Source organism: Callospermophilus lateralis, chromosome 7 (genome assembly GCF_048772815.1).
Source record: "Callospermophilus lateralis isolate mCalLat2 chromosome 7, mCalLat2.hap1, whole genome shotgun sequence".
Classification (NCBI taxonomy): Eukaryota; Metazoa; Chordata; class Mammalia; order Rodentia; family Sciuridae; genus Callospermophilus; species Callospermophilus lateralis.
The window spans coordinates 124,076,649-124,104,528 of NC_135311.1; the positions used below are offsets into that span (position 1 = coordinate 124,076,649).

A 27,880-nucleotide genomic window follows, 5' to 3' on the forward strand; every position below is an offset into this window, starting at 1 on the left:
CAATTTATTGCAAATTTAAATGATAAAAATACAAAGAGTAATTATAACTGCCAATATTTAAATACTAGCTCTGCTAATCAAAGCTGTATAACCTAGAAAAAGATAATTACTCTGTACCTGTTTACAAAATGGGTCTTTTTATTTATTTATTTTTTAATGGTGCTAGGTACCAAGGTCTCAGGCACTCTAAAGCAAGTGCTCTGCCACTGAATTATACCTCCTGGCCCAAAAGGGTCTGGTTTAACATAAATAAAGAACTTGGGTTAAGCTATGGAACCAACCTGGGTGCCTGTCAACAGATGAATGTGGATAAAGAAAATGTGGTACATACACACAATAGAATATTACTCACCCATAAAGAAGAATGAAATTATGGCATTTGTCTGTAAATGAATAGAACTAGAGACTATCATGCTAAGTGAAATAAGCCAATCCCAAAAACCAAAGGCTGAATGGAAGTTCACTGGATTTTGTGAAGTTCATTCTCCTTTGTCTAAAGGAGAATGAAGGGAACAGAGGGAGGATGTGACTAGCAAAGATAGAATGAATCAAACATAACTTTCTTCTGTTCATATATGAATACATGACCAGGGTAACTCCACATCATATACAATCACAAAAATGGGAAGTTATACCCCACGTATGTAGGTAAAATACATTCTACTGTTATGCACAAAAAGAATAAAAAAATAAAGAATTTAGGACAGCACTGTAACATGATTAGAACCCAATAAATGAGGGTTTTTTTTGTTTTTTTTGTTTTTTTTTTTTACATTTACAAAAGAACACTATAGATTAATATCCTGGGAAATAAATAGAAACCCAATATGTATGAAGTGTTTTTATAAAAACAAATATATAGCTGGGCACAGTGGTGCACACCTGTAGTCCCAGCAGCTGGGAGGCTGAGGCAGGAGAATCTTGAGTTCAAAGCCAGCTTCAGCAAACAGGCACTAAGCAACTCAGTGAGACCCTGTCTCTAAATAATATAAAATAGGGCTGGGTATGTGGCTCAGTGGGTTCAATCCCCAGTACCCCCCCAAAATCAAAACAAATATATATGTGTATATATATGTATGTACATAAATTTATAAAAACTAAAGACTAGAAAGCTACATACCAAAATAGAATTAGTGTATTTCCTTAGATATTATTTTTACTATTTTGTACTTTAAAATGTCTCATCAACAAATGTGCCACTTTATGATAAGTGAGAACTACCATTTTCATAAAATTAAAACTAAGGGACTAGAGGTATAGCTCAGTGATAAAGTACCTGGCAAGCATGCTTGAGGCCCAGGGTTTGATCTTGAGCACCACAAACAAACAAAAAATTAAAACTAAGAATTACCCTTATTGTTGCTTCAACTGCTAATGAATCTCCCCTGAGGGTATAAAATAAGAGACCAAAGAAGCAGAATTATAGACATTTTTAACAGCTTTTATTACTATTCAACACAAGCTCACAGGCTCTGTTACAAACCTTACACATAATAATTAAGAGACTTTTCTTTCCAAAGCTAATTTGTCCCAGTTTCCCTTCTTTATGCAGAGGGATTAGACATATTCTGTGTTATCCTGAGCCTTTAATTTAAAAAGGCTGCCATGGCTGGGTGTGGTGACACACACGTGTAATCCCAGCGGTTTGGGAGGCTGAGGCAGGAAGATACCAAGTTCAAAGCCAGCCTCAGCAATTTAGGGAGATCCTAAGCAACTCAGCGAGACCCTGTTTCTAAATAAAATACAAAAAAGGGCTGAGAATGTGGCTCAGTGGTTAAGCGTCCCTAGGTTCAGTTCCAAATACCAAAAAATTTTAAAAAATTTTAAAAAATAAAAATAAAAAGGCTGCCATGAATGTGAAACCTCACGAGGAATACACTGCAAAGAACCAAGTAAATTCTCACTGTCCTTCCTGAGCAACACCTGGCTGGCAGTGGTAAACTGGGGCATTTTTAACATCTTTTTTTCTAACATATGAGGACAGACTGTCTTAGTCACATGAGCCTTTTGGGGTCTATTTTCTCCAGGTGAACCAGAGGTTTCAGCTGCTCAGCAAAGTTCCTCATGTCATCAGAGACCACGTCCTGCCCGGCTGGTGCAACAACACTTAATTCCACAAGATAGGAGAGCGACAAGGCTTCAGTGCTGTCTGTGTTCCCTGGCACCAGGATGCGGAAAATCTTGTATACCATAATCTTCATAATGCCCTTACGAAACAAGTGTCCCTTGGCAACAAACTCATGGTCCATGCGGAAGCCCATTTCCATCAAGAAATCTGTGAGGTTTTCAGATGTGGCAATGTCCACACAGTTTCGCACCAAAGCATATCGGTTCTTGTCTCCCATTTCTGGCTGTCCCAGGTAACGAAGATGCCAGGGTGCCCCTGCTCTATCCATAGAGCGCCGGGCCCTCAGGACAAATGGGCTGGCCTGCTGGCCCTTCAGGAGGAATACCATCTCATGGTCAAGGAAAGTTTCAGGTTCCATGTTGTCACATAAACCACGAAGGCGGTGGATAAGGCTTTCCAAACTGTGGTCTAAAACACTTCCTAAAGAGGGAAAAAGCACTATTAAATCTCAGCTTTCATTTTGGGTCAAAGAATTAGCAAAGGATTATTTAAAAAAACAAAACAAAACAAAAATCTTAAATGAAAAACCCAACAGTTTAGTGTAGTACTATGTAAAACATAGGCCTAATATATAAGGAGTTATATTGCCAAGCTATTGTATAACATTATGAGAAAGTTATTTCCCTTTCTTTAGGATCTCCCTAGAAATGCTAATGTCCAGAAGTTCTTGCTCCTTTAAAAGACAACGGTGAGAATATCGTTTATTTTAACAATTATATTTGTGGGATTGATTTTTTTTTCTTTTTTGGTGTTGGGGAGTAAAACCAGTGCCCCACTCATGCTAAGCAAGTGCTCTATCACTGAGCTATACCCCTGGCCACAATTATCTGCTATTTCCAGCAAGTTTTGTTTTGTTTTGTTTTGTTGTGTGTGTGTGTGTGTGTGTGTGTGTGTGTGTGTATGGCGCTGGGGACTGAACTCAGGGCTTCACTGCATGCTAGGCAAGTGCTCTACCACTGAACTATAACTCCAGCCCCATAAGTCTTCCATTTATGTAAGAACATATAATAAAGTTTCTTTCTTTTTTTTTTTTTTCTTTTGTGATGCTGGGGATTGAAAGATTGAACCCAGGGCCTTGAACATGCTAGGCAAGCGCTCTACCACTGAGCCACATCCCCAGCTCTAAAATTTCCATTTTATATAATATATTTTTTGAAAAGACAATGAACCGCTTCATAAAAACATTAATCTTAGTCCTCATTTATTCATCCTTCTGGCAACATTTAACACAGTTGTTAAAAATTATACCCTTGGCCTTTAGGACACAAATCTCTCTTGGTTCTTCACCTAACTCAGTGACTATTCCTTTAAGTTTTCTCTGCTTAATCTCTTCATCTTGCCTAAATGATGGAAGGTCCTACAACTCATTCCTGGTCCTTTTCTCTATCAATAGTCTCTGCTAGGCATGGTGGCACATGTCCGTAATCCCAGCAATTCAGGAGGCTGAGGCAAAGGATCACAAGTTCAAGGTTAGCCTCAGCAACTTAGTGAGGGCCTAAGCAACTTAGTGAGACCCTATCTCAAAATTTAAAAATAAAAAAGGGCCAGGGATGTAGTTTAGTAGTAAATCACCCCTGCGTTCAAGCCCTGGTACCAAACAAACAAAAAAACACCAAACACCCCCTCCTCCAAAATAAGTCTCTTCCTTCCTTGGTGACCTGATTTGATCCCAGAGCTTTAAATACTATTTTATTTCTTGAGACTCCCACATTTAAATCATGAACTACAGACTCATATATCCAAACTGTCTACTCAATTTTTCCATTTGGATGTCTAACATACATCTTTTGTTGTGTTGTTTCCAGGGATTGAACCCAAGGGCACTTAATACTGAGCCCCATCCCTAGAACTTTTTATTTTTATTTTGAGACAGGGTCTCACTAAAAGTTGCTTAGATGATCCCAGGTTTCATAATTATCTTTTTTTTATTTTTATTTTTTGTAGTTGTAGATGGACAGAATGCCTTTATTTGTTTATTTTTATGTGGTGCTGAGGATCAAACCCAGTTCTTCAATGTGCTAGGCAAGCACTCTGCCACTGAGCTATAGCCCTAGCCCTCATAATGACTTTTAAGTATTACTTTCATTTCCTTGAATCTGCCAAGCTCTTTCCTGCCTCGTGGTCTTTGCATTTGATCATCCCTCTGCCCTGACAACTCTTTTCCCTAATCATCTTATTTTCATCCTTTGGATCTCAGCACAGGTTCATCTACTTAGACCTTTTCTGACCACTCCAGCCCCTCAGTGCAGTTTTCCCCCAACCCTCCCCACCAATTATTCTATCATCTACCTTTTATTTCCTTGTATTTCTATTTTTTTATTTACTTTTTTATTTTTTGTTTTCTCTAATAAACTGTAATCTCTGTAAGGTCAGGGCCTCCTACTGCCTAGCACAGTGTGCCCTGGCACAACTCTTAAATAAATCTTCAATCACATGCTTACCAGGACCTGGTGGTCCATTGCTGTACTTAGAACCCTGTTTGTTTTCAAATATTCAGTCTTTTGAATCTTACAAAAGATGCAATATAGAGACATTTTGTAGTGATCTAAAGAAAGTGTTGGGAATATCTGAAGGAAGAACATTTTTAGCATAAGGGATAAGAGAAATACATTGCCAAATACTTGTTATTTTCAGACAATAGTAGGCATGTCATTCTGGCTAAAGAGACTGATCAAGGGGGAAAGTGGGAAGAGATAATGTTGGACAGATAACAGAGAACATAATATGTAGGATCTTGTAGAAAATAGTCTAGATTATATTTTATTTTAAATCACATAGGAAACTGGAGGGTTCTGAGCAGAGGATTTATTTGCCTTATATTTTATTTATTTATTTTTCATATTTGCCTTATATTTTAAAAAAGACCACTTGCCTATTGTGTAGATTAAAGAAGATGAGGTTGATGAACCAGGCATGATGGCACATGCCTATAGTCCCAGTTATTAAGGAGGTAGAAGGATCACTTGAACTCAGGAATTCAAAGCCAACTTAGGCAACACAGCAAGACCACATTAAAAAAAAAAAAAAAAAAAAAAAAAAAAAAAGGCAAAGGTGGAGACAGGTTACTGCAAAGGCAAGGCAAACATGAAAGCAAGTTGGACCAGGTAGAAATGATCAAGGGTGTGAAAGGTGGATTTTGCTTTTGTTTTAGAAATGTGGATTAGGTGGATATAGGATGCTGGAGAAAGAAGTCAAAGATGATTCCATGGTTTTTGGCCTGGGAAGATGAAAGCTGAGAGTTGCCATTTACTTTGATGGGAAGACTACAGGAGAAATAAGATTTTGAGGTGGAAAAATCAACAGTTTGATATTGAACAGGTTAGGGTGAAGATGTGTGTTAGGAGCAGGGTGTGGTGGCACAAACCTAAAATCCTAGCAAATCAGGAGGCTGAGGCAGGAGGATTGCAAGTTCAAAACCAGCCTCAGCAATTTAGCAAAGAATTTACAGCAAGAAAGCCTACACTACAGAACATTCTTGGCAAAATATTCCACAAGGAGGAAATGAAAAACAACAATGAAAATTTGCAGAGGGAAGAACTATAATAAAGGAAGAGCCAATCAAAGGAGAAACAAAGTCAAGTTAAATGCAAAAATAAACAAAAATGACTGGAAATACAAATCATGTCTCAATAAGAAACCTGAAAGTTAATGACCTAAACTCACCAACCAAAAGACTGGTAGATTGGATTAAAAAAGACCCAACAATATGCTGCCTTCAAGAGACTCAACTCATAGGAAAAGATGTTCACAGACTGAAGGTGAAAGGTTGGGATAAAATATACCATTCACATGATCTGCATAAACAAGCAGGGGTTTCCATTCTCATATCAAATAAAGTAGACTTCAAGCCCAAGTTAACCAAAAGGGATAAAGATGGTCATTTCAGGAGCTGGGGTTGTGGCTCAAGTGGTAGTGTGCTCGCCTGGCACTGGGTTCGATCTGCAGCACCACATAAAAATAAAATAAAGATATTGTGTTCACCTTAAAAAAAAATGGACATTTCATACTGCTTAAGGGAACCATACATCAACAAGACATAACAGTTATAAATATACATGCCCCAAACAATGGAGCCTCTATCAAACTCTTCTCAAGTTCAAGAGTCAAAGAGACCACAACACAATAATTTTGGGTGACTTTAACATACCTCTTTCACCACTGGATAGATCTTCCAAACAAAAGCTAAACAAAGAAACTATAGAACTCAATAATACAATCAATAACTCAGACTTAACTGACATATAATAGAATATATTATTCATCAACGAGCAAACATGGATCCTTCTCTAAAATAGACCATATATTATGCCACAAAGCAACTCTTAGTAAATACAAAAAAGTAGAGTTACTACCCTGCATTCTACCAGACCACAATGGAATGAAATTAGAAATCAATGATAAAATAAAAAAATAAAAGCTACTCTGATACCTGGAGACTGAATAAAATGCTACTGAATGAATAATGGGTTGCAAAAGATATCAAGGAGGAGATTAAAAATTAAATTTGAGGTAAATGAGAACACTGATACAACATATCGAAATCTCTGGAACAGTATGAAAACAGTTTTAAGAGGAAAATTCATTTCATGGAGTTCATTCCTTCAAAGAAGAAAATGTCAACAAATAAATGACCTAACATTACATCTCAAAACCCTAGAAAAAGAAAAACAAATCAATCTCAAAAGCAGTAGAGGACAGGAAATAATTAAATTAGAGCTGAAATCAATGAAATTGAAACAAAAGAAACAATTGAAAATATTGACAAAACAAAAAATTGGTGCTTTGAAAAAATAAATAAAAATGATAAACCATTAGCCATGCTAACGAGGAGAAGGAAAGAGAAAATTCAGATTACTAACATTCATGATGAGAAAGGAAATATCTCAATGGACACTACAGAAATTATTTTGAAAATCTGTCCTCCAATGAAACAGAAAATATCGAAGGCATCAACAAATTTCTAGAGGCATATGATATACCCAAACGAAATCAGGATTATATACACAATTTCAAGCAAGGAAATAGAGGACACCACCAACCAAGAAAAGCCCAGGACTAGATGGATACACAGCTGAGTTCTACAAGACCTCAAATTATTTCAAGAAATAGAAAAAGAGGGAACACTTCCAAACTCATTCCATGAGGCCAATGTCACCTGATTCCAAAACCAGACAAAGACAAGGTCACATCAAAGAAAGCTCAGAACAATATCTCTAATGAAGATAGATGCAAAAATTCTCAATAAAATTCTGGCAAACTGAAAACAACAAAAGCATATCAAAAGATAATGCACCACGATCAAGTAGGGTTCATCCAAGGGATGCAAGATTGGTTCAACATACGGTAATCAATAAATGTAATTTGTCACATCAATAGACTCAAAGATAAAAATCATATGATCATCTCAATAGATGCAGAGAAAGGATTTGACAAAATACAGCACCCCTTCATGTTCAAAACACTAGGAAAATAGCGATGTTAGGAATATATCTCAACATTGTAAAAGCTATCTATGCAAAGCCCCAAACCAACATCATTCTAAATGGAGAAAAATTGAAAGTATTCCCTCTAAAAACTGGAGCAAGACAGGGATGCCCTCTTTCACCTCTTCTATTTAACACAGTTCTTGAAACTCTAGCCAGTGAAATTAGACAGACGAAAGAAATTAAAGGGATATGGATAGGAAAAGAAGAACTCAAATTATTTCCATTTGCCAACGATGATTCTATACCTAGAAGACCCAAAATATTCCACCAGGAATCTTCTAGAACTAATAAATTAATTCAGCAAAGTAGCAGGATATAAAATCAACACCCATAAATCAAAGGCATTTCTGTACATCAATGACAAATCCTCAGAAAGAGAAACTAGGAAAACCACCCCATTTACAATAGCTTCAAAAAGGAAAAAAAGAAATACTTGCGAATCAACTTAACGAAAGAGGTGAAAGACCTCTACAATGAAAACTACAGAATGCTAAAGAAAGAAATTAAAGAAGACTTTAGAAGATGGAAAGATCTATCTTGTCCTTGGATAGGCAGAATTAATATTGCCAAAATGACCATACTACCAAAAGCACTATACAGATTCAATGCAATCCCAATCAAAATCCCAATGACACTCCTCATAGAAATAAAAAAAGCAATCATGAAATTCATCTGGGAAAAATAAGAGACCCAGAATAGCCAAAGCAATTCTTAGCAAGAAGAATAAAGCTGGTGGCATTACTATTCTAGACCTTAAACTATACTAGAGAGGAATAGTAACAAAAACAGCATGGTATTGGCACCAAAATAGACCTGTAGACCAATGGAACAGAATAGAGGACACAAAGACAAATCTACTTAATTACAGTTATCTCATATTAGACAAAGGCGCCAAAAACATATATTGGAGAAAAGATAGCCTCTTCGAAAAATGGTGCTGGGAAAACTGGAAATCCACATGTAACAAAATGAAATTAAACCTCTATCTCTCACCATGCACAAAACTCAACTCAAAGTGGATTAAGGACCTAAGAATTAAACCAGAGACCTTGCACCGAACAGAAGAATACGTATGCCTAAATCTCAATCATGTCAGATTAGGCCCCAGCTTCCTTAATAAGACTCCTAAAGCATAAGAATTAAAACCAAGAGTCAATAAATGGGATGGATTCAAACTAAAAAGCTTCATCTCAGCAAAAGAAACAACCAGTGAGGTGAATAGAGAACCTACAGAATGGAAGCAAATCTTTACCACAAACACATCAGATAAAGCACTAATCTCTAGGATATATAAAGCACTCAAAAACCTTAACACCAGAAAAACAAATAACCCAATCAATAAATGGGCCAAGGAACTGAACAGACACTTCTCAGAAGAGGACATACAATCAATCAACAAATATATGAAAAAATGTTCAACAACTCTAGCAATTAGAGAAATGAAAACCAAAACTTTCATCTTACTCTAGTCAGAATGGTAACTATCAAGAATACAAACAACAGTAAGTGTTGGCAAGGATGTGAGGGAAAAGGCACACTCATACATTGCTGGTGGGACTGCAAATTGGTGCAGCCAATCTGGAAAGCAGTACAGAGAATCCTTGGAAAACTTGGAATGGAACCACCGTTTGACCTAGCTATCCTTGGTTTATACCCAAGGGACTTAAAAACAGCATGCTACAGGGACACAGCCACATCAATGTTTATAGCAACATAATTCAAAATGGCTAAATTGTGGAACCAACCCAGATGCCCTTCTCTAGTGATTAGTGATATAGAACCTCTCATATGCTTGTAGGCCATTTGTATGTCTTCTTTGCAGAATTGTCTATTTAGCCTTTGCCTACTGTTCTTTTTTTTGGTCCAATAGCTAGCATATGATTTTATTTATTTATTTATTTAAATTATTTCTTTATTCTAATTTATCATATGATGGTTAAACTGGTATATATACACAATGGAATATTACTCAGCATTAAGAGAATAAAATCATGGCATTTGCAGGTAAATGGATGGAGTTAGAGAATATAATGCTAAGTGAAGTAAGCCAATCCCAAAAAACCATATCCTCTTTGATATGAGGATACTGAGTCATAATGGTGATGGTGGGGAGCATGAGAGGAATGGAGGAACTTTAGATAGGACAAAGGGGAGGGAGGGGAAGAGAGGGGGCGTGGGGATAGGAAAGAAGGTAGAAGATGGAATGAATTAGACATCACTACTCTAAGTACATGTATGAAGACACGAATGGTGTGAAAATACTTTATGTACAACCAGTGACTTGAAAATTTGTGCTCTATATGTGTAATATGAAATGTAATGCATTCTGCCATCATATAATAAATTAGAATAAATAAATAATTTAAATAAATAAATAAATACTATCATATGCTAGCTGTTGGACCAAAAAAAAAAAAGAAAAGAACAGTAGGCAAAGACTAAATAGACAATTCTGCAAAGAAGACATACAAATGGCCTACAATGGCCTATAAGCATATAAGAGGTTCGATATCACTAATCGCTAGAGAAATATAAATCAAAACCACAATAAAGCCAGGTACAGTGCCACACACCTGGAATCCCTACGGCTCAGGAAACTGAGATAGGAAGATTGTGAGTTCAACGCCAGCCTCAGAAACTTTTTTTAAGGGGGCAGGTACTGAGGAATGAACCCAGGGGTTCTTAACCACTAAGTCCCATCCCCAGCCCTTTTTTATATTTTATTAGAGACAGGGTCTCACTGCATTGCTTAGGGCTTCACTAAATTGCTGAGGCTGGCTTTAAACTCACAATCCTCTTGCCTCAGCCTCCCGGGTCACTGGGATTATAGTCATGAGCCATCAACCCAGCCAGCCTCATTATATTCTCTAACTCCATCTATTTACCTGCAAATACCATAGTTTTATTCTCTTTTATTGCTGACCCTATCTCTAAATAAAATATACAAAAGGGTACGTGGCTCAGTGGTTAAGCACCCCTGGGTTCAATCCCTGGTACCAAAAAGAAAAAAGCACAGGGGGTGGGGCTGGGGCTCAGAGGTAGAGCGCTTGCCTAGCACATGTGAGGCGCTGGGTTTGATCCTCAGCAACACATAAAAATAAATAAATAAAATGATAAGATATTGTGTCCAACTATAACTAAAAAAAAAAAGGTTATTCTGGCCAGGTGTGGTGACAAATCCCTGTAATCCCAGCTACTTGAGAAGTTAAGGAAGGGTAATACAAAGAAGGATGGCAAGTTCAAGAGCAGCCTGAGGAATTTAGAAAGACCCTGTCTCAAAATAAAAAATTTTAAAAGGGCTGGGGTTGTAGCTCAGGGTATAGAACTTGCCTCACATGAGTCAGACCCTGGGTTGAATCTCCAGTATGGAAAAAAGAGGGAGAGAGCGAGAAAACGAGAGAGAGAGAGAGAGAGAGAGAGAGAGATAGAGAGATAGATAGATATGGAGATTGATTCCGTCTTATATCATAAAATGGATGAATCCCAAGTACATTACGACAAATGAAATATGTCAGTCACAAAAAGACAAATACTGTATTATCCCACTTATATGAGGTATCTAAGATATTTGAAATGAGAAAGTAGAAAGATAGCTGCTAACGCCTGGGAGTAGAAGAGAGGGGAAATTAGTATTTAATGGGTATAGAGTTTCAGTTTTGCAAGATGAAAAAGTTCAACAGATATGAGGTGCAACATTTCAAATGTTATACTGGCAAATTTATAGTGCTTAATGCATTTGAAACCATATTTTTAAAATATTGTTTTAGTTGTAGTTGGACACAACACCTTTATTTTATTTTTATGTGGTGCTGAGGATCAAACCCAGCACTCCACATGTGCTAAGTGAGCGCTCTACTGCTAAGCCAGGACCCCAGCCCCTTGAAACCATAATTTTAAGTTTAAAATAATTTAAAAAATAAGGAGCTGGGGTAGAGGTCGTCTACCATGCATGAGGTTCAGTGTTCAATCCCCAGCACTGCAGGGGATGGAAATTGTCTGCTGAGTGTCAGAAACTATGCAGGTTACCTTTGTGTAAGTCTTTCCTTTCCACAGAAGCTGAAAAGAGGAAAGCAGGTAATCCCAGCTTTCTGGTTTACTTACCCTGAAGCAGGTACTCCATCATGTTAATGGTGCCCCCAGTAACAGGCATCATGGTAACTGGGGGTGCCTCCATGGTGTCTGTCTGATTAATTGAAGACTACAGAACTGGACTCAGAGAACCCAGTAAGGTAAAGCACAGGATACCCTGGAAAAGTAACATTTGTTTATACATCAGAGATGGAGAGATACCAGGTTTGCATGACACTGGCCTTGGAATCAAGATTAATTCATTCAAAACTTTTTGAATATCCGCTTATGTGGCCAGTTCCAGGAACTGACGATATAGAAATATACAAAGAAAATTTGACCATGGAGTTACAGAGTAACATTCTAGTTTCAAGTTCTAAAACCTCAAAAAGTTATCTGTTCAATCTTGAGGAAGTTATGTAACCTCTCACTGTCTTTTCCCTATAAAATGGGGTCAAGGATACTAACCCTCCGGACTACGTGGCTCAAAAGAAATAACAGACATTCAATTACATTCGGAAAAACTGAAAAGTGACTTTAGGGATCTTGTCTTTCCTTCATTTTACAGATTAGACACAGAGACACGGAGAGCGATACAAGGCAAGTCACAGTGCACATCAAGTCAGTGGCAAAGCCTGTGGCCGACTAGGAGAGAGCCTCGCGGAAGCATGAAGTTCTTTTATAAAATGATAGTACAGATCGTCCTAAGCCGGCATCCCGGACGTGTGCACTTACACTGGAGAAACACACCTCCGCCCGCGCTCCGCCCGCAGAGCCTTTGAGCGACAATTACTCTCCAGACCTCAGAGTACAGGAGCCTAGCAAGAAACACCACGAGCAAAACCGCCCCGCCTCCTTCTCTTCCCACTTCCGGCAGGAAGCCGACGTCGCGCAAACGAGGCGAGACACTGCCGCCTCGCGACGTAAGGGTGCCGAGAGGGTCAGAAATTGTTTCTTTGAGGGCAAGCGGAAACGCATGCGCAAACATGCGGCACTGGTTTGTACAGTAACTGCTCGGTGGTGGCGGGCGAAGCTTGACGTCATAGGCCCTCATCTAGAAAAATATTTATTTTTTTCCAAGTTCAATGACCCAGAGATGTTTTTGTGTAGGAGATCTCTTGGAACTGTAGAAGTGAAGAAAGAACTTATGTTTAAACTTTGATCGCAGAAACGCTGACTCTGACAAGAAAGGGAGCTTCACGAAGAGAAGGGGAGAATGTTATAAAACAAAGACCTCTTTTTATTAGATACCTGAAGGTGAAAAGGAAGACGCCCTATATTGCTTAGCATAATGTTGTGAGCAACTGGGGATCTCAGCAATATCCTTTTTTTTTTTTTTTTTTTCACTTTGCTGTGGATATTAACCTCAATTTAAAAATACTGGGGAGTGGCGTGCACCTGTAACTACTCAGGAGACTGAGATGGGGTGGCTTGAGCCCATGGTTTGAGGCCAGCCTGGGCGATATAAGACAGCCCAGGCTCAAAAATAAATAAAAAATATGGCGGGGGGGGGTTGTAAATTCAACATTTATTGAACTCTGCTAACGTCAAGCACATAAAGTGTGGAGGGAGCAGGGATTAGGGAAAGATGAATGAAGCATTCACTTGAAATGCAGAAATTAAAAGGATACTAAAAAATTCAGTGATTAACAAATAATGTCTTACATAGTTAATGTAAAAGTAAAGCCAGCCCAGGTGGCCCAGACTTTTAATCCCAGCAACTCATGAGACTGATGCAGGAGGATCACAAATTTGAGGCCAGCCTGGGCAACTTAGGGAAACCTTGTCTCAAATAAAAAGGAATGGGGATGTAGCTCAGTGGTAAAGTGCTTCTGGGTTCAATCCCTAGAGCCCAAACAAAATTTCCAAAATTTAATGATCCTCACAGAAACCCTATGAATCAAGTACCACTATTACTGTAATAGTGGTACAGTGGGAAAATTTAGACAACAGATGTTAAATTACGTGCAAAGGAGTAGAGAGGCTGGGATACAAATCAAGCAGTTTATTGGTCCATCCTCTTTGGGACTATACTATATTGACACTTTTAACTCTAGCTCTGGTTTCCTTTCTCTATACAGCCTCCCTCCGCCTTTATTATTATTATTTTTGCCAGTACTAGCATTGGACCCAGGGGTACTTTTCACTGAGCTACATCCCCAAACCTTTTATTTATTTTTTTATTTTTAATTAAAATAATTAATTAATTAATTATTAATTAATTAAATTTAATTTTTTATTACTGAGGATTGAACCCAGGGAAGCTTTATCACTGAGCTATATCACCAAGCTTTTTTTTTTTAACAACTTTATTTTTATTTATTTTTATGCGGTGCTGATGATCGAAATCAGTGCCTCAATGTGCTAGGCAAGTGCTCTATCAACTGAGCTACAACCTCAGCTCTAACCCTAAGCCTTGTTAATTGTTTTTATTTTGGGACAGCATCTCACTAAATTGCTCAGGACCTCCACTGTGTTGCTGAGACTGGCCTTGAATTTGTGATCCTCCTGCCTCAACCTCCAGAGTTGTGGGGATTACAGGCGTGAGCACTTGCTGTCTTTTCAGCTGATTACACCCCAGCACCTTTTATTTTTTATTATGAGACAGGGTCCCACTAAATTGCTGAGGCTGACCTCAAACTTACTGTCCTTCTGCCTCCATCTCCAGAATCTGTCATTATAGACCTGCTTCATCACCGGCCAGGATTCTTTTTTTTTTTTTTTTTTTAACTGGACACAGTTGACTTTGAAAAGTTAGATGTTCATTTTAAGTGTGGACTCCAACTATGCATTCAAAAGAGTTGATCAGCAGGTTAGTAGGAAACAGAGTTAAACTAAGGAAACAGTACCATGTGATTTGGTAATGAGATATAAACAGGCCAGCTGTTTTGGAAGCAAGTAGGACACTTCAGCCATCCTGAGGGCATCAGGGAAGTCTTCCTGGAAAAGGTCATTAATGCACAAAGTAACTTGATGGTGTCATAACGAGTGTTAACTAGATTAAAAGGGAAGAAAGGAAATTGCAGGTGATGGAAACAGCATTACCAGATGACACCAAATTAAGTAGAATTAGGCTGTAGAATCTGAGGTAGGAAGGAGTAAGAAATGGAAGAGGAAGTATGGCTCAGTGGTAAAGCGCTTGCCTAGCATGTGTGAATCTCAGCACTGCATACACATAAATAAAGACCCATCAACAACCAAAAAAAAGAAATATTAAAAAAAAAAGAAATGGAAGAGGAATAAGGTCCAGATCCTGGAGGACTTTACATACCAAACTAAAGATCAGATGTGAGCTTTAAAAAGATCACCTTTGGGGCTGGGGTTGTAGCTCAGTTGGTAGAGTATTTGCCTAGTATATGTGAGGCACTGGATTTGATCCTCAGCACCACATAAAATAAATAAAGTTATTGTGTCTGCCTACAAATATATATAAAATCACCTTAGCCAGGTGCAGTGGTACATGATTGTAATGCCAACAACTTAGGAGGCTGAAGCAGGAGGATCCCAAGTTCAAAGCCAGCCTCAGCAACTCATCATGGCCCTAAGCAACTCAGCGAGATCCTGTCTCAAAATGAGGGGAGGAGCTGGGGAATCTGGCTCACACTCTGGGATCAATACTAATAAACAAAAACAAAAATTTAAAAATAAAAATGAAGGGCTGGGGTTATGGCTCAGTAGTAGAGCACTCACCTAGCACATGCGAGGCTCTGGGTTCAATCCTCGAGCCACATAAAAATGAATAAATAAAATAAAGGTATTGTGTCCAACTGCAATGAAAAAATAAATATAAAAAAATAAAATAAAAATGAAAAGATCATCTTAGCTGCAATGTGGGGAAAAACTTAGGAAGACAGCCTGGAGAGCTGTGATCCACTCTGGCTGAGATTACTATGAGAGAAAGATTTCGAAATGTAAATTAGAGAATGATTTAATGGCTAACTAGAGAGAGAAAAGAGAGGATAGTCACCTGTGTCTAGATTCCTACCTTGAATAGCCTTGGTAGTACTTTAAAAAAAAAAAAAAAAGGATAGGAAATGTGTGAAAAATATGGTTAAACCTAGACAATCCCTAAATTATAGGAATTGGTTACTTTCATAAGGATATAAATCCTAGAGCTTAGAATGGGGTTTACCCCTGTGCTCTGCCCCACCCACCTGTACAACCTTGGGCAATTCATTTCCCCTTTCTGAGCTTCAGCTTCCTCTTTTATAAAGAGATAATTATAGAATTTTTGGTTTTGAAACCTAGTATCTCATTGTTGCCCAAGCTGCTCTCCAACTGCAGGACTCAAGTGATCCTCTCAGCTTCCCCACTGCTAGAACTATAGGTGTGTCACCACCACACCTATACTTTCTTCTATGCAAGTACGAGCCAAGGCTGACCCTCTTAGCTTTTGAGATCAGGCACATTCAGTGTGGTAAGGCCTTAGACAAAAATAGTACTTTCTAAGAGGAAGGTTGCCAAATTAAATGAGAGGATTATAAAGCACTTAGTGTACTGCCTAACTTATTGTAAGCACTCAATAAATGGTTGCTAATATTAGTTTTATATCTCTCATTTGAATAATAACATTGTATCTTTTTAAAGTATTTTTTAGTTGTAGATGGGCACAATACCTTTATTTTATTTTTATCTGGTGTTAAGGATGGAACCCATTGTCTCACTGTGCAAACAAACTACTCTTCTTCTGAGCTACCACCCAAGCCCAATAACATTGTATCTTATTGAACATATTTTATGCCTGACTCATCTCCCTGGATAGAATGTAAACATTGTGGAGGAAAGAATCATGGTTTATTGTGTGTATTTTATTATTGTGTGTGTGTGTGTGTGTGTGTTAGTTATTGGAAATTGAACCCAGTACCTCAATTCTGCTAGCCAAGTGCTCTACCACTGAACAACACCTCAAGTCCCATGTATTTTCTTTATGTGATTCAGATGTAGTAGATGTTAAAAATCTTGTTTAACACACCAGAATAGTTACTAATCATTAAATAGCTGCTTCAAACCAAATACTACTAAAGGGACATATTTCTGGTGTGGTGGTACATGCCTATAATTCCAGCAATTTGAAGGCTGAGGCAGGAGGATCCCAATTTTGAAAGTAGTCTGGGAAATTTAGCAAGTCCTTAAGCAATTTAGACCATATCTCAAAATTTTAAAAAAGGGCTGGGGGCACTGGGGTTGAGGCTCAGTGGTAGAGCACTTAGCTAGCATGTGTGAGGCACTGGGTTCCATCCCCAGCACATATAAAAATAAATCAAAAACACAAAGGTATTGTGTCCACCTACAATTGAAAAAAAAAAAATTTAAAGGGCTGTGGATATAATTCAGTGGTAAAGCTGGTTCAATTTTTTAAAAAATAGGAACATATAATTGTCTGTACTTTACAGAAGTGGAAAAAGAGGTTCCAAAGGGTGAGTAACTTGTCTAGGGCCACACAGCCAGTGTCAGAATTCACAAAGTCAGTTCTATTTGACACCAAACCTGTCTTTTTATATGCTTCTTTATGAATTCATGGGCCCCTTTTCCATTGTAAATTTTCTCAGTTATTGCAATTATTTGGCAGTAAAGGAGGAGAAAAGTTCATATATTCAACATTTCCCAGCCAAAGGTAAAAGGAGTAGGACCAGTATTTGGCCAGTCTTCATCAGCACAGCTGACTAATCACATGGATTGCAACACACACATACCCATACATGCTTCCTTTGTCAGCTTTCTAGACTGGTCTATCAAAAACTAAGATAGATCTACTGCCCTATTAAACTCAGTGTTAGGCTCCCAACCTTAGTGTTACAAACTCCATGTATGTCTCCATGAGTAACTGACATTTATTAACTACTTTTTATATAGATAGCCCTACAAAAAAAAAGTATAGCCATCATTTTTCAACCTCATTATCTCTCAAATCCTCATCAGTTCATGTCTGATTCCTCTACTCAGAGTAAAAGCAGAAGTCTTTATGCTTCTATGGTCTGCCAACATCCATCCCATCACCTCTCTGACCATGTATGTCTAACATCCCCCTCCGTGCCACCCTGCCCTCCAGCCACACTGTTCTTATTGCTCTAACTTGGCCATGTCAAGCACACTTCCATCTTAAGTCTTTGTAATTGTAGTATTCCCAGAACTCTGGTTCCTCAATGAATTTCAAGTTTCACTCTGTTGCTTCTTCATGTTTCAAATATCCCTTTGTTAGAGAGGTCTTCCCTGCTGGGTGTGGGGGTACACACCTATAATCTCAGCAACTTGGGAGACTGAGGCAGGAGGATCACTCAAAACCAGAAGTTCAAGATCAGCCTGAGCAACATAGCAAGACTCCATCTCAAGGGCTGGGGTAGTGGCAGAATGCTCGGCTAGCATGTGTGAGGCCTTGGGTTCGATCATCAGCACCACATAAAAGTAAATAAATAAAATAAAGGTATCGTGTTCAACTACAACTAAAAATATATATATTTAAAAAAAGACTCCATCTCAAAATAAATAAGATTGCAGTCCATTATCTGTCCTGCTCCCATAGCCTGCTATACTTTTCTTCATAGCACTTTTTTGTTGTTGTTACCAGGAATTGAACCCAGGGATGCTTAACCACTGAGCCACATCGCCAGCGGGGGTGGGTGGGTGGGGGGGTTGTGTGTATGTGTGTTTTGTTTTTTTTTTTTGTTTTGTTTTTTTAGTTGTAGTTGGACACAATACCTTTATTTTATTTATTTATTTTTATGTGATGCCGGGGATCGAACCCAGCACTTTGCACGTGCTAGGTGAGCGGTCTACCACTGAGCCACAATCCTAGCCCTTGCCCCAGCCCCTTTTTTTTTTTTTTTTGTATTTTATTTAGAAACGGTCTCACTGAGTTGCTTAGGGCCTTGCTAAATTGGTGAGGCTGGCTTCGAACTCAAGGTCCTCCTGCCTCAGTCTTCTGAGCCACTGGGCTTAAGGGCCTGCACAAGCATGCCCAGCTTCATGGCACATTTGACCAGGTGATTCACCACCAATTTTCCAATGTATTTTTCTCATCTCATTAAAATGAAAAACCTCATGTATGCAGGCCTTTGCTTTATTTTATTCACTGAAGCATCCCCAGCACCTAAAATCATGCCTGGTGCAGTACCGGCGCTTCATAAACACTGTATTTGCTGAGAAAAAATGATTCTAGGGACAAAGTTTAGCAGAAGGGTTATTAAACATTCTTCTTAGTCTCATACATGTAGTCAGCACTGGATACAGTAAAATCCAAGCCCTTAAATTCCATACTGTGGGGCTAGGGATGTGGCTCAAGCGGTAGTGCAGTCGCCTGGCATGCGTGCAGCCTGGGTTCGATCCTCAGCACCACATACAAACAAAGATGTTGTGACTGCCGAAAACTAATAAATAAATGTTAAAAATTCAAAAAAAAAAAAAAATTCCATACTGTATTTTGCTTTTCTCAGGATATGTGCTATCTTACATGGTAGCCAAGAGTCACCTTTGGCTAGTTCAAATTAAGATATGCCATGGGTATAGGATGAACCCTGGATGTTGAAGATGGTGTGAAAAAATATTAAATGTCCCAGTAATTTTTATATGGAGTATATATTGAAATGCTACTATGTTGGTGTAAGTAAAATATTTTATTAAATTTACTTTTAAAAATGTAGTTTCATGTATTTAAAAATACATGATTCATAATGAAATTTCTATGTGACAGTATTGCTACACAATCTAGATTAGAAAGTGTGGCTCTAGCTGGGTGTGGTGGTACACACCTGTAATCCCAGTGGCTTGGGATGCTAAGACAGAAGGATCACAAGTTCAAAGCCAGCCTCAGCAACAGCGAGGCAGTAAACACCTCAGTGAGACCCTATCTCTATTAAATAAACTACAAAATAGGGCTGGGAATGTGGCTCAGTGGTTAAGTGCCCCTGAGTTCAATCCCCAGTACCCCCCAAATGAAGAAAGAAAGAAAAAAAAATGTGGCTCTGGACCCAGACAGATCTGGGCTTGAATTGGGGGTGAATGCTTAGATGGCCATAGGCCTGTAATTTAACTTCTTAGTTCTTCAGTAGTGCCTGTCATATACTGTATATTGTAGGTATGCAATGAATCAGAGTTATTATTAGAAGAATGGTTTAGGAACTGGGGAATGTTTAACTTGGAAAAGACTGGGGAAGGGTGAGTCACAGCATTTGTCTTCCAGCTTATAAAAATGACAAAGCCCAGGGAGTTGAGGAGAGAGAAAGAGAAGAGTATCTTACATTGATTGAGCATCAGGTGCCAGGTACTTTATGCATTTTTTCTCATTTAAATCTCATATTAAGAATTCATACCCCATTTGAATCAAATGTATGATATATGATATGTCAAGATCATTGTAATGTTTTGAGCAACCAATAAATAAATAAATAAATAAATAAATAAATCTCATATTACTCATTACAGGTAGTACATGTTGAACCTGTAATCTCATTGATTCTGGAGGCTGAGGCAGGAGTATTGTAAATTTGAGATCAGCCTCAGGAACTTGAGGAGGCCCTGAACAACTCAGAGAGACTCTCTTTATTTTATTTATTTATTTATTTATTTATTTCTGTCTCAGAAGGAAATGGGGATTTACCTCAGTGGTAAATCATCCCTGGGTTCAATTCCCTGTACCATGTCTCCCAAACCTCTCAATAATGAAATGTTTAGCATACTTTACAGGTCCTGCTAGTAAGTGTCAGAGTCAGAATTAAAGCCCAGAGCTGTCTACCACAGATTTATTTTCCTAAGACTTTCTTGTCTTCCAACTGCTATCACAAATCATCATAAATTAGGTGGCTTAAACACAAACTATTTCTCATTGTTCTGTGGTTGGAAAGTCCAAGATCAAGGTTCTAATTTGTCCAATATCTGATGGGGGAATATTTCCTGGATTGCAGACCACTGTCTTCTTGTGTTCATACATATCCATGAGAAAAATATAATCCCTCTTGTGTTTCTTATAATAAAGACACTAATCCCATTCATGAGGGCTCCACCCTTATGAACTAATTACCTCCTGAAGGCCCCATATCACACTGGGGATTAAGATTCAACAAATGGGGCTGGAGTTGTAGCTCAGTGGTAGAGCACTTGCCTGGCATGTGTGCGGCCCTGGGTTCGATTCTCAGCACCGCATTTAAATAGATAAATAAAAATAAAGATCCATAAACATCTAATTTATATATATAAGAATTTCCATTTAAAAAAAAAGATTCAACAAATGAGGTCTGGGATTATGGCTCAGTGGTAGAGCACTCATCTAATACATGTGAAGCCCTGGGTTCAATCCTCAGCACCACATAAAAATAAACAAATAAAAATGAGGTATTGTGTCCAATTACTTCTTAAAAAATAAATAAAATAAAAAGATTCAACAAATGAATTTTGGGGAGACACAAGTGTTCAATTCATAAAAGCATCCTAAGAAAATTTTAATTATGTGTAGTTTCAAAGGACAGGAGTGGAATTTCTGGGTGGAAACGACAGGGAGACAGATTTCAGCTTTATACAAGGAACTACCAATTATAATGATGATGTCCAGTAACGGAAAAGGTACTAGGTAAGAAGCAAACTCCTAGCTGGGTGCCATGTTGCACACCTATGATCCTAGTGACTTGGGAGGCTGAGGCAGGAAGGTTGCAAATTTGAGGCCAGCCTGTTCAACTTAAAATAAAAAGATAAAAAGGGCTGGAGATGTAGTTCATGGTAGAACTGCCCCTGGGCTCAATCCCCTGTACTGGGGCGGGGAGTAAACTCCCAACTTGTCACTATGACACACACCTGTACCTGTAATCCCAGCTACTCAGGAGCCAGAGACAGAGGATTGCAAATTCAAGGCCAGCCTGTGCAACTCAGCAAGACTCTATCTTAAAATAAAAAGGTCTGGGATATATCTCAGTTGTAGAACACTTGCCTAGCATGTGCCAGATCCTGGGTTCAATCCCCACTTCTGCAAGGTCGGGGCGGGCGGGAGTGAACCTCTGTCTTTGGAAATATTGAAACTGGTAGAAACTGGTAGAAAGAATTCTTGCCCAGACTGGAATTTTGAACTATTACATTTCCTTGTTACTTACATGCACTCTAAGCTACAATAGTTATTTTAAGGGCAGAGTTTCAGGCAATCGAGAAATGTCCCCAAGCGTGTATTATAAGTGGAAGCCTGATAAAAATGCAACTTAGAATTGAGAAAATAAGGAGTTGAACTTTATGACTTCATAATTCATAGCCTTAGTCATTCTGCACCTTGGGATTTTTTTTCAGTGTTATGATAACTACACCATTGTTATTAATAGCAACTACCAACAGTAAACACCCAATGACAAATAATAAATGGTCCAATTCTTGTTCTTAAGACGTTTGGTTTGCTGGGAGACAGGTAAAACATGTCAGGTCATTTTGTGCTCTTCACTAGGTGCTGACTCAAGAGCTCACCTCCCATCCCCACCCCCTGGATGACAGGCAGCATGAGCATTTAATCTCAAGGTGGAGACCTAGGAAAGTCTGTTGCAGAAGGGTAATTGGCCTATTTACTTGCTCCTTTCCACTTAGCCCAGCCAACTCAGCTCCAGCCTCTGTTGACCAGGTGTTGAACTGCCTCGAGGGGACAGGCTTTAACAGTTAATGTATTACATACATCCATAAAAGATTAAAGATTAGCTCTGTCTTAGCTGAACTGTAACTGATTGTTTGGGTTTCTACCCTCCCAGGCTGTCTGGGGAAGTCAATGCTGTTTTCTGTCTGAGGATAATTAACCCATTGAATCTCAGATTTCCTGGATGGAGGCTCTTTGATAGCTCCCCTTTAGTGAACACTTCTTTGGTGCAAGGCTCTGGAGTAAGCACTTTCTGTGAATCTATATCACTCATTTACTCCTCCTACCAGCCCTCGGAGATAGGTGATGTTTTCCCAACTTCATATCTGCCCGACTGTGAATCTGCTATAGTATGGAATATTTGGAAGTAAAAGGGTTTGTTTCTGTTTCCTTAAGACCTCATTGCTATTAACCCCTTCTTTAGGTCAAAAGGGTCATCATATGGCAATATCTATAACATCGACTCACATTTTCTGGGGGAGACTCTGCACAGTCCAGAAGAGAGAGAAAAATTCAATAAGACTTTGTGGAGAAGCAGAAGGGTTTAGCAGTTAGGGTTTAAGATGGGCCTTGGAGTCAGGGTTCTTTGGTTAGAATTCTATCCAGCCATGAAAACTTGGGCATTTTACTTCCCTTCCCTGTCATCTCCCCAATGGGGAGAATATCAGTATTTCCTCTTGTTATTGTTATGAGAATTGTCTGATGCACCTGGCATATAGCAAGGCAAAAGGCAATTTTAACTATTCCCAAAATTATTGTGGGATTTGGAGTCTTACATATGAATTTTTTAACATTTGAACTCTACTACATACTGGTGACATGAACTTGAGCCAGTTTAATTTCTCTGAGTTCCTTCCTTCCTTCCTTCCTTTCTTTTTTTCTTTCTTTCTTTCTTTCTCATGGGTACTGGGGATTGAACTCGGGGTACTCAACCACTGAGTCACATCCCCAGCCCTATTCTGTATTTTATTTAGAGACAGGGTCTCACTGAGTTGCTAAGCACCTGGCTAAATTACTGAGGCTGGCTTTGAACTCAAGATCCTCCTGTCTCAGCCCACAGGAGCCGCTGGGATTACAGGCATGTGCCATCGCACCTGGCTTGAGTTTGTTTCTTAAATTTATAAAACAGGGAGATTATATACTTGTCAAAATTTCTTCTAAGTGCGTTATTGATACTTGCTATGCTTGGCACATGGTAGGTGTTCTTAGACACTGCTTTCAAGCAGTGTGGTTGAGGAGGCAGGATATAAGCATTTAACAAGGAACTATTGAAAAGGAAATGATAAAGAGAATTGGCTAGTTCTTTGTACAGATATAGCAAGGTAAATTGTGGCATACAATACTTTCAACATTTATTGTGTGCCTGTTATAGACTAAGCACCATTAGGAAGGAATACAAGGATAAGCTAGGGCTGGGAATGTAGCTCAGTGGTTAAGCATTTGCCTAGCATGTGTGAGACCTTGGCTTGGGTTCCCAGCATTGCCAAAAAAAAAAAAAAGTCATAGGCAACCTAAATCTCTGAATTGACATGGTTCATATCTTAGTAATAAAATGTTATATACTATTAAAAATGGTTACAGAAGACATGTGGAAAATATTTATGATATAATATTAACCAATAAAGCCAGTTATAAAATCTCATGTATAATGTATTTATTTGGTACTTGGCATTGAACACAGGGGTGCTTAACTACTAAACCATGTCCCCAGACCTTTTAAAAATATTATTTTGAGACAGGGTCCCGCTAAGTTGCTTACAGCCTTGCTAAGCTGTTGACACTGGCTTTGAACTCCAGATCTTCCTGTCTCAGCCTCCCAAGCCACCACACCAGGCTATAATGTGTTTTAAATATAGAATCTGAAAAATGTCTGTACACAGAGGAAGAAAAACCAGACACTCTAATTCTGGCAGTAATTGTCTTTGATTAATGGGACTAGAGATTATTTTATCTCCATTTGTCTCTTTTTTTTTTCCATTTTTTATGTATTTATTTGGTGGTGGAGATTTAAGCCATGTCCTCAGTCATGCTAAACATATGTTCTAGTGATACTACCAGCCCTGTTTTCCACATTTTTGATAAGTGTGTTAAAAAGTTGAAACAACTCAAATGTCTATAACAGTGAAGGGATAAACAAATTGTGATATTTCTACAATGGAATTCTACTCAGCAATAAAAATTTTATGTACTGATGTACATAAAAAGATAGATAAATCTAAAAATAATTTAAATCGAGGAAGTCAAAAGAATGTGTAATTTGTGATTTCATTTATATGGTATTCTGGAACCGACAAAATGAATCTAAAGTCAGAGAAATCAGATCTGAGCTTGTGAGGGGTGAAATGAGAGGATTGATTGCAAAGGGACATGAGGGAACTTTTTGTAAAAATGGGAATATTCTAAATCTTGCTTGAGACCTTAAGTTGTAGTGGGTACTCAGGTGTGTATATTTTCCAAAAATCATCAAGCTATACTTTAAATTCACACATTTGGCATTTAGATAAATATATGTCTTAGTCCATTGTCTGCTGCTATAACAAAATACTCAAGTCTGGGTACTTTATAAATAAAATATATATATGTGTGTGTGTGTGTGTGTGTGTGTGTGTGTGTGTGTATTTTTAGGTGTAGATGGACACAACACAAAACCTTTATTTTTGTGTGGTGCTGAGAATCTAACCTGGGTCCCACCCATGCTAGGCGAGCACTCTACTGCTGAGCCACAATCCCAGCCCCTAAACTCACAGTTTTGGAAGTTGAAAATTCAAGATCAGGAGATCCTATCTGTTTGGCATCTGGTGAGGGCCCCCTTTGATTGCATCACAATATGGTAGATGGCAACACAGTGTGAATGCATGAAAGAGGGAGAGATTACAGGGTGAGACAGAAAACCAGAGAGATTCAAGGACCAGGCTTGTTCTTATTTTATAACAGCTTTCTTTCAAAGGAATTATCCAAGGCCCATGGTAACTATGTTAACCCCTTCCATTGGCAGTACTCCAAGTGACATAAGCATCTTCCACTAGGCCCCACCACTCAAAAGTTCCACCACTTCCCAATACCACCACACCACACCTAGGACCAACCTTCCAGCACATGAACTTTTGGGGGCCACACTCAATCCCACCCAAACCACAGCAGTAAAATTGGTTAAAATAATGAAAAAAATGTATAGTCTTTTTCTGGTTACAAGAGCATTCATTACATGCTCATTGTAAGAAAATTTAACATTTTAGGAGGACATTCTAATGTGTATGAAAGTTACTTTCCCTATTTTGAAAAATTGGAAAGTTACTGCAATTCTAAGCACAGAATTTGATACACAATAAGTATCAGTAAATTTAAAAAGCAAAGGGGCTGGGGATGTGGCTCAAGCGGTAGCGCGCTCGCCTGGCATGCGTGAGGCCCGGGTTTGATCCTCAGCACCACATACAAACAAAGATGTTGTGTCCACCGAAAACTACAAAATATATATTAAAAAAAAATTCTCTCTCTCTAATCTCTCTCTCTCTCTCTTTAAAAAAAATGCATGTCTTAAAGCAGAATATGAGATAGAACCCTGTTAGGAAGCAGAGAAGAGTAAACAGAGTGAAATATCCAGAAATTTGAGACTTCTACAGAAAACTAATGGAAACCCCGCTAGCAGATAAGGCTGTCAGAGATGGCAGAACCTCCCTCCTTGTGAGACCTTGAGAGGGGGGAGAGAAATGAGAATGGAGGTCAGGTAGATGAGCTGATAGGGAATTGTTTGATTGGTTTTCTGTTAGCTCTTAGAGTTAACTTCTCCCACATCTTTGGGAGAAAGAGTAAGAATAAGAATGTAGTGCCTGGCAAGGTGGTGCACACTGGTGATCCAGAAGAATTGTAATCATAAGTTTGAGGCCAGTCTCAGCAATTTAGCGAGGACCTGTCTTAAAATAAAAAATAAAAGGCTGGGATTGTGGCTCAGTGGTAGAGTGCTTGCCTAGCATGTATGGGGCACTGGGTTCAATTCTCAGCACCACATATAAATAAATAAATTAAAGGTTCATTGACCACTAAAAAAAAAAAAAAAAAGAATAAAATAAATAAATAAATAAATAATAAAAAGGTCTGGGGATATAGCTCAATGGTAAAGCACTCCTGGGTTCATTCCCCAGTACCAAAATAAATAAATTAGACTGTGGAATAACCAAAATAATAATGGCAGAGAAAAGCTGAGAATAAATGAAGGAGAACTTAGGCACAGGGTACTTGGCAAGTACCACATTAGTTCCTAATATTATTGTACTTCCTTGTGGACTCATCCCACCTGTTTATCCTTAGTGAATAGTTTTATCAGTCAGCACCTATATGTTAAGAACCCACAGAAAGGCCCACATTGGCATTTTTTGAGGATGCAAAAACAGTTGAAGAGTGAGGTCCTACCTGCCACTATGGTAGGAAAAAGAGTCCATGATAACCCTTTAATAGTTCACATGTGCACAGGACTCCACAGCTCAAGTGCTTTCCATCCATCATTTGGTACAAGCTCCCGCCATCCAGGCTAGGAGATTAGGGAAGGAGGAGTGTGGTGAAAGGCAAGAGGCAGATGCACCTAAGCTGAGATACCAACTCCACCTGCAATAAGCCAAGTGACCTCAAGCAGTGACATCTTCTCCTATGGCCCTTATGAAGATAAAAAGGAAATGTAGATGATGCACCTAGCACAGTAGCATATTCTGTGACGTGGGGCTGGCATTGTAACCATCCTAATTTGACGAATGTGAACATGGCTCAATGGAAATAATGAGAACGTTATAAGAGCTGTGACTTTTGGGAAATCTCCAAGATGGAAGAATTCTTCATCACTGTTATCTGCTCTTCTTCTACAGGGAGCTCAAGAATGGGCTGTGCAGGGAACCATGCTCAAGGTGTGACGTTGGGAAAATATCTTCTGACCTAAAATCATAGGACCATACACTTAAAAGTGAAAGAGACACTGCAATTCCAGCTACTGGGTAGGCTGAGGCAGGAAGAATTGCAATTTTGAGGCCTGCCTGGGTAACTTAGCAAGACTCAGACTCAAAAAATAAAAAGGGCTAGGGTGTACTCAGTGGTTGAGGAGCCCTGGGTTCAATGTACAATACTGGGGGTGGAGGTAGTAAAAGAGGCCTTCAGACATTTCTAACTCCTGTCCCGCTCCTCACAAAACAGATGGGGAAATCAAGGACCACAAAGCAAAAGACACTCGCCTCAATGACTTAGCATGGAACAGTGAGCCCTGAATGACAGCCAGACTTTTCTCACCATTTCCTTCTGAACATAAGCCTCTTAGTCATGCAGACTGGAGGTGGATTCCTAACCTTGCATCAACCAGCTCTGTCTTTGGGTAGTGATATAACATCGCTGATTCTCAATGTCTGCATTTGTAAAATGAAACAATAACATCTACCTCACTGGCTTACTATAAAGATTAAATTATATAGTGCATGTAGAGTATATAATAATTTAAATATGAATATAGTTCCCACTTTACAGACGAGGAACTGAGGCTTGTTGCAATTTCTCTTGGTTCAGGATTGTATCTCAAATCAAAGAGAAAGCACACAAAAAGCCAAAGAAACCTGTGTGTGAAAGGTGGGTGGC

At 38.7% G+C, this 27,880-nt stretch overlaps 1 protein-coding gene and 1 long non-coding RNA gene across 3 annotated transcripts in view; one reads left to right on the forward strand and one right to left on the reverse strand.

The window, feature by feature from the left end:
• LOC143403168 (uncharacterized) overlaps positions 1-3,130 on the forward strand; it is a 39,707-nt gene extending 36,577 nt beyond the window's left edge. The window contains exon 5 of the long non-coding RNA XR_013091846.2: positions 2,028-3,130. This is a non-coding gene — a long non-coding RNA (uncharacterized LOC143403168). The remainder of the gene's footprint in view (positions 1-2,027) is intronic.
• Med18 (mediator complex subunit 18) lies at positions 1,445-12,526 on the reverse strand. Of its 2 annotated transcripts, none has more exons than XM_076860944.1 (3): positions 12,433-12,526; positions 11,716-11,860; positions 1,445-2,548 (listed from the first exon to the last, which is right to left on the reverse strand). In XM_076860944.1, the coding sequence occupies exons 2-3, from the start codon at positions 11,786-11,788 to the stop codon at positions 1,995-1,997; spliced, it is 627 nt and encodes a 208-aa protein (XP_076717059.1). In that variant the 5' UTR covers positions 11,789-11,860; positions 12,433-12,526; the 3' UTR covers positions 1,445-1,994. The 2 variants fall into 2 exon arrangements, with proteins under 2 accessions (XP_076717059.1, XP_076717058.1); XM_076860943.1 differs by having other exon boundaries at positions 12,418-12,526.
• Positions 12,527-27,880: the final 15,354 nt, after the last annotated feature.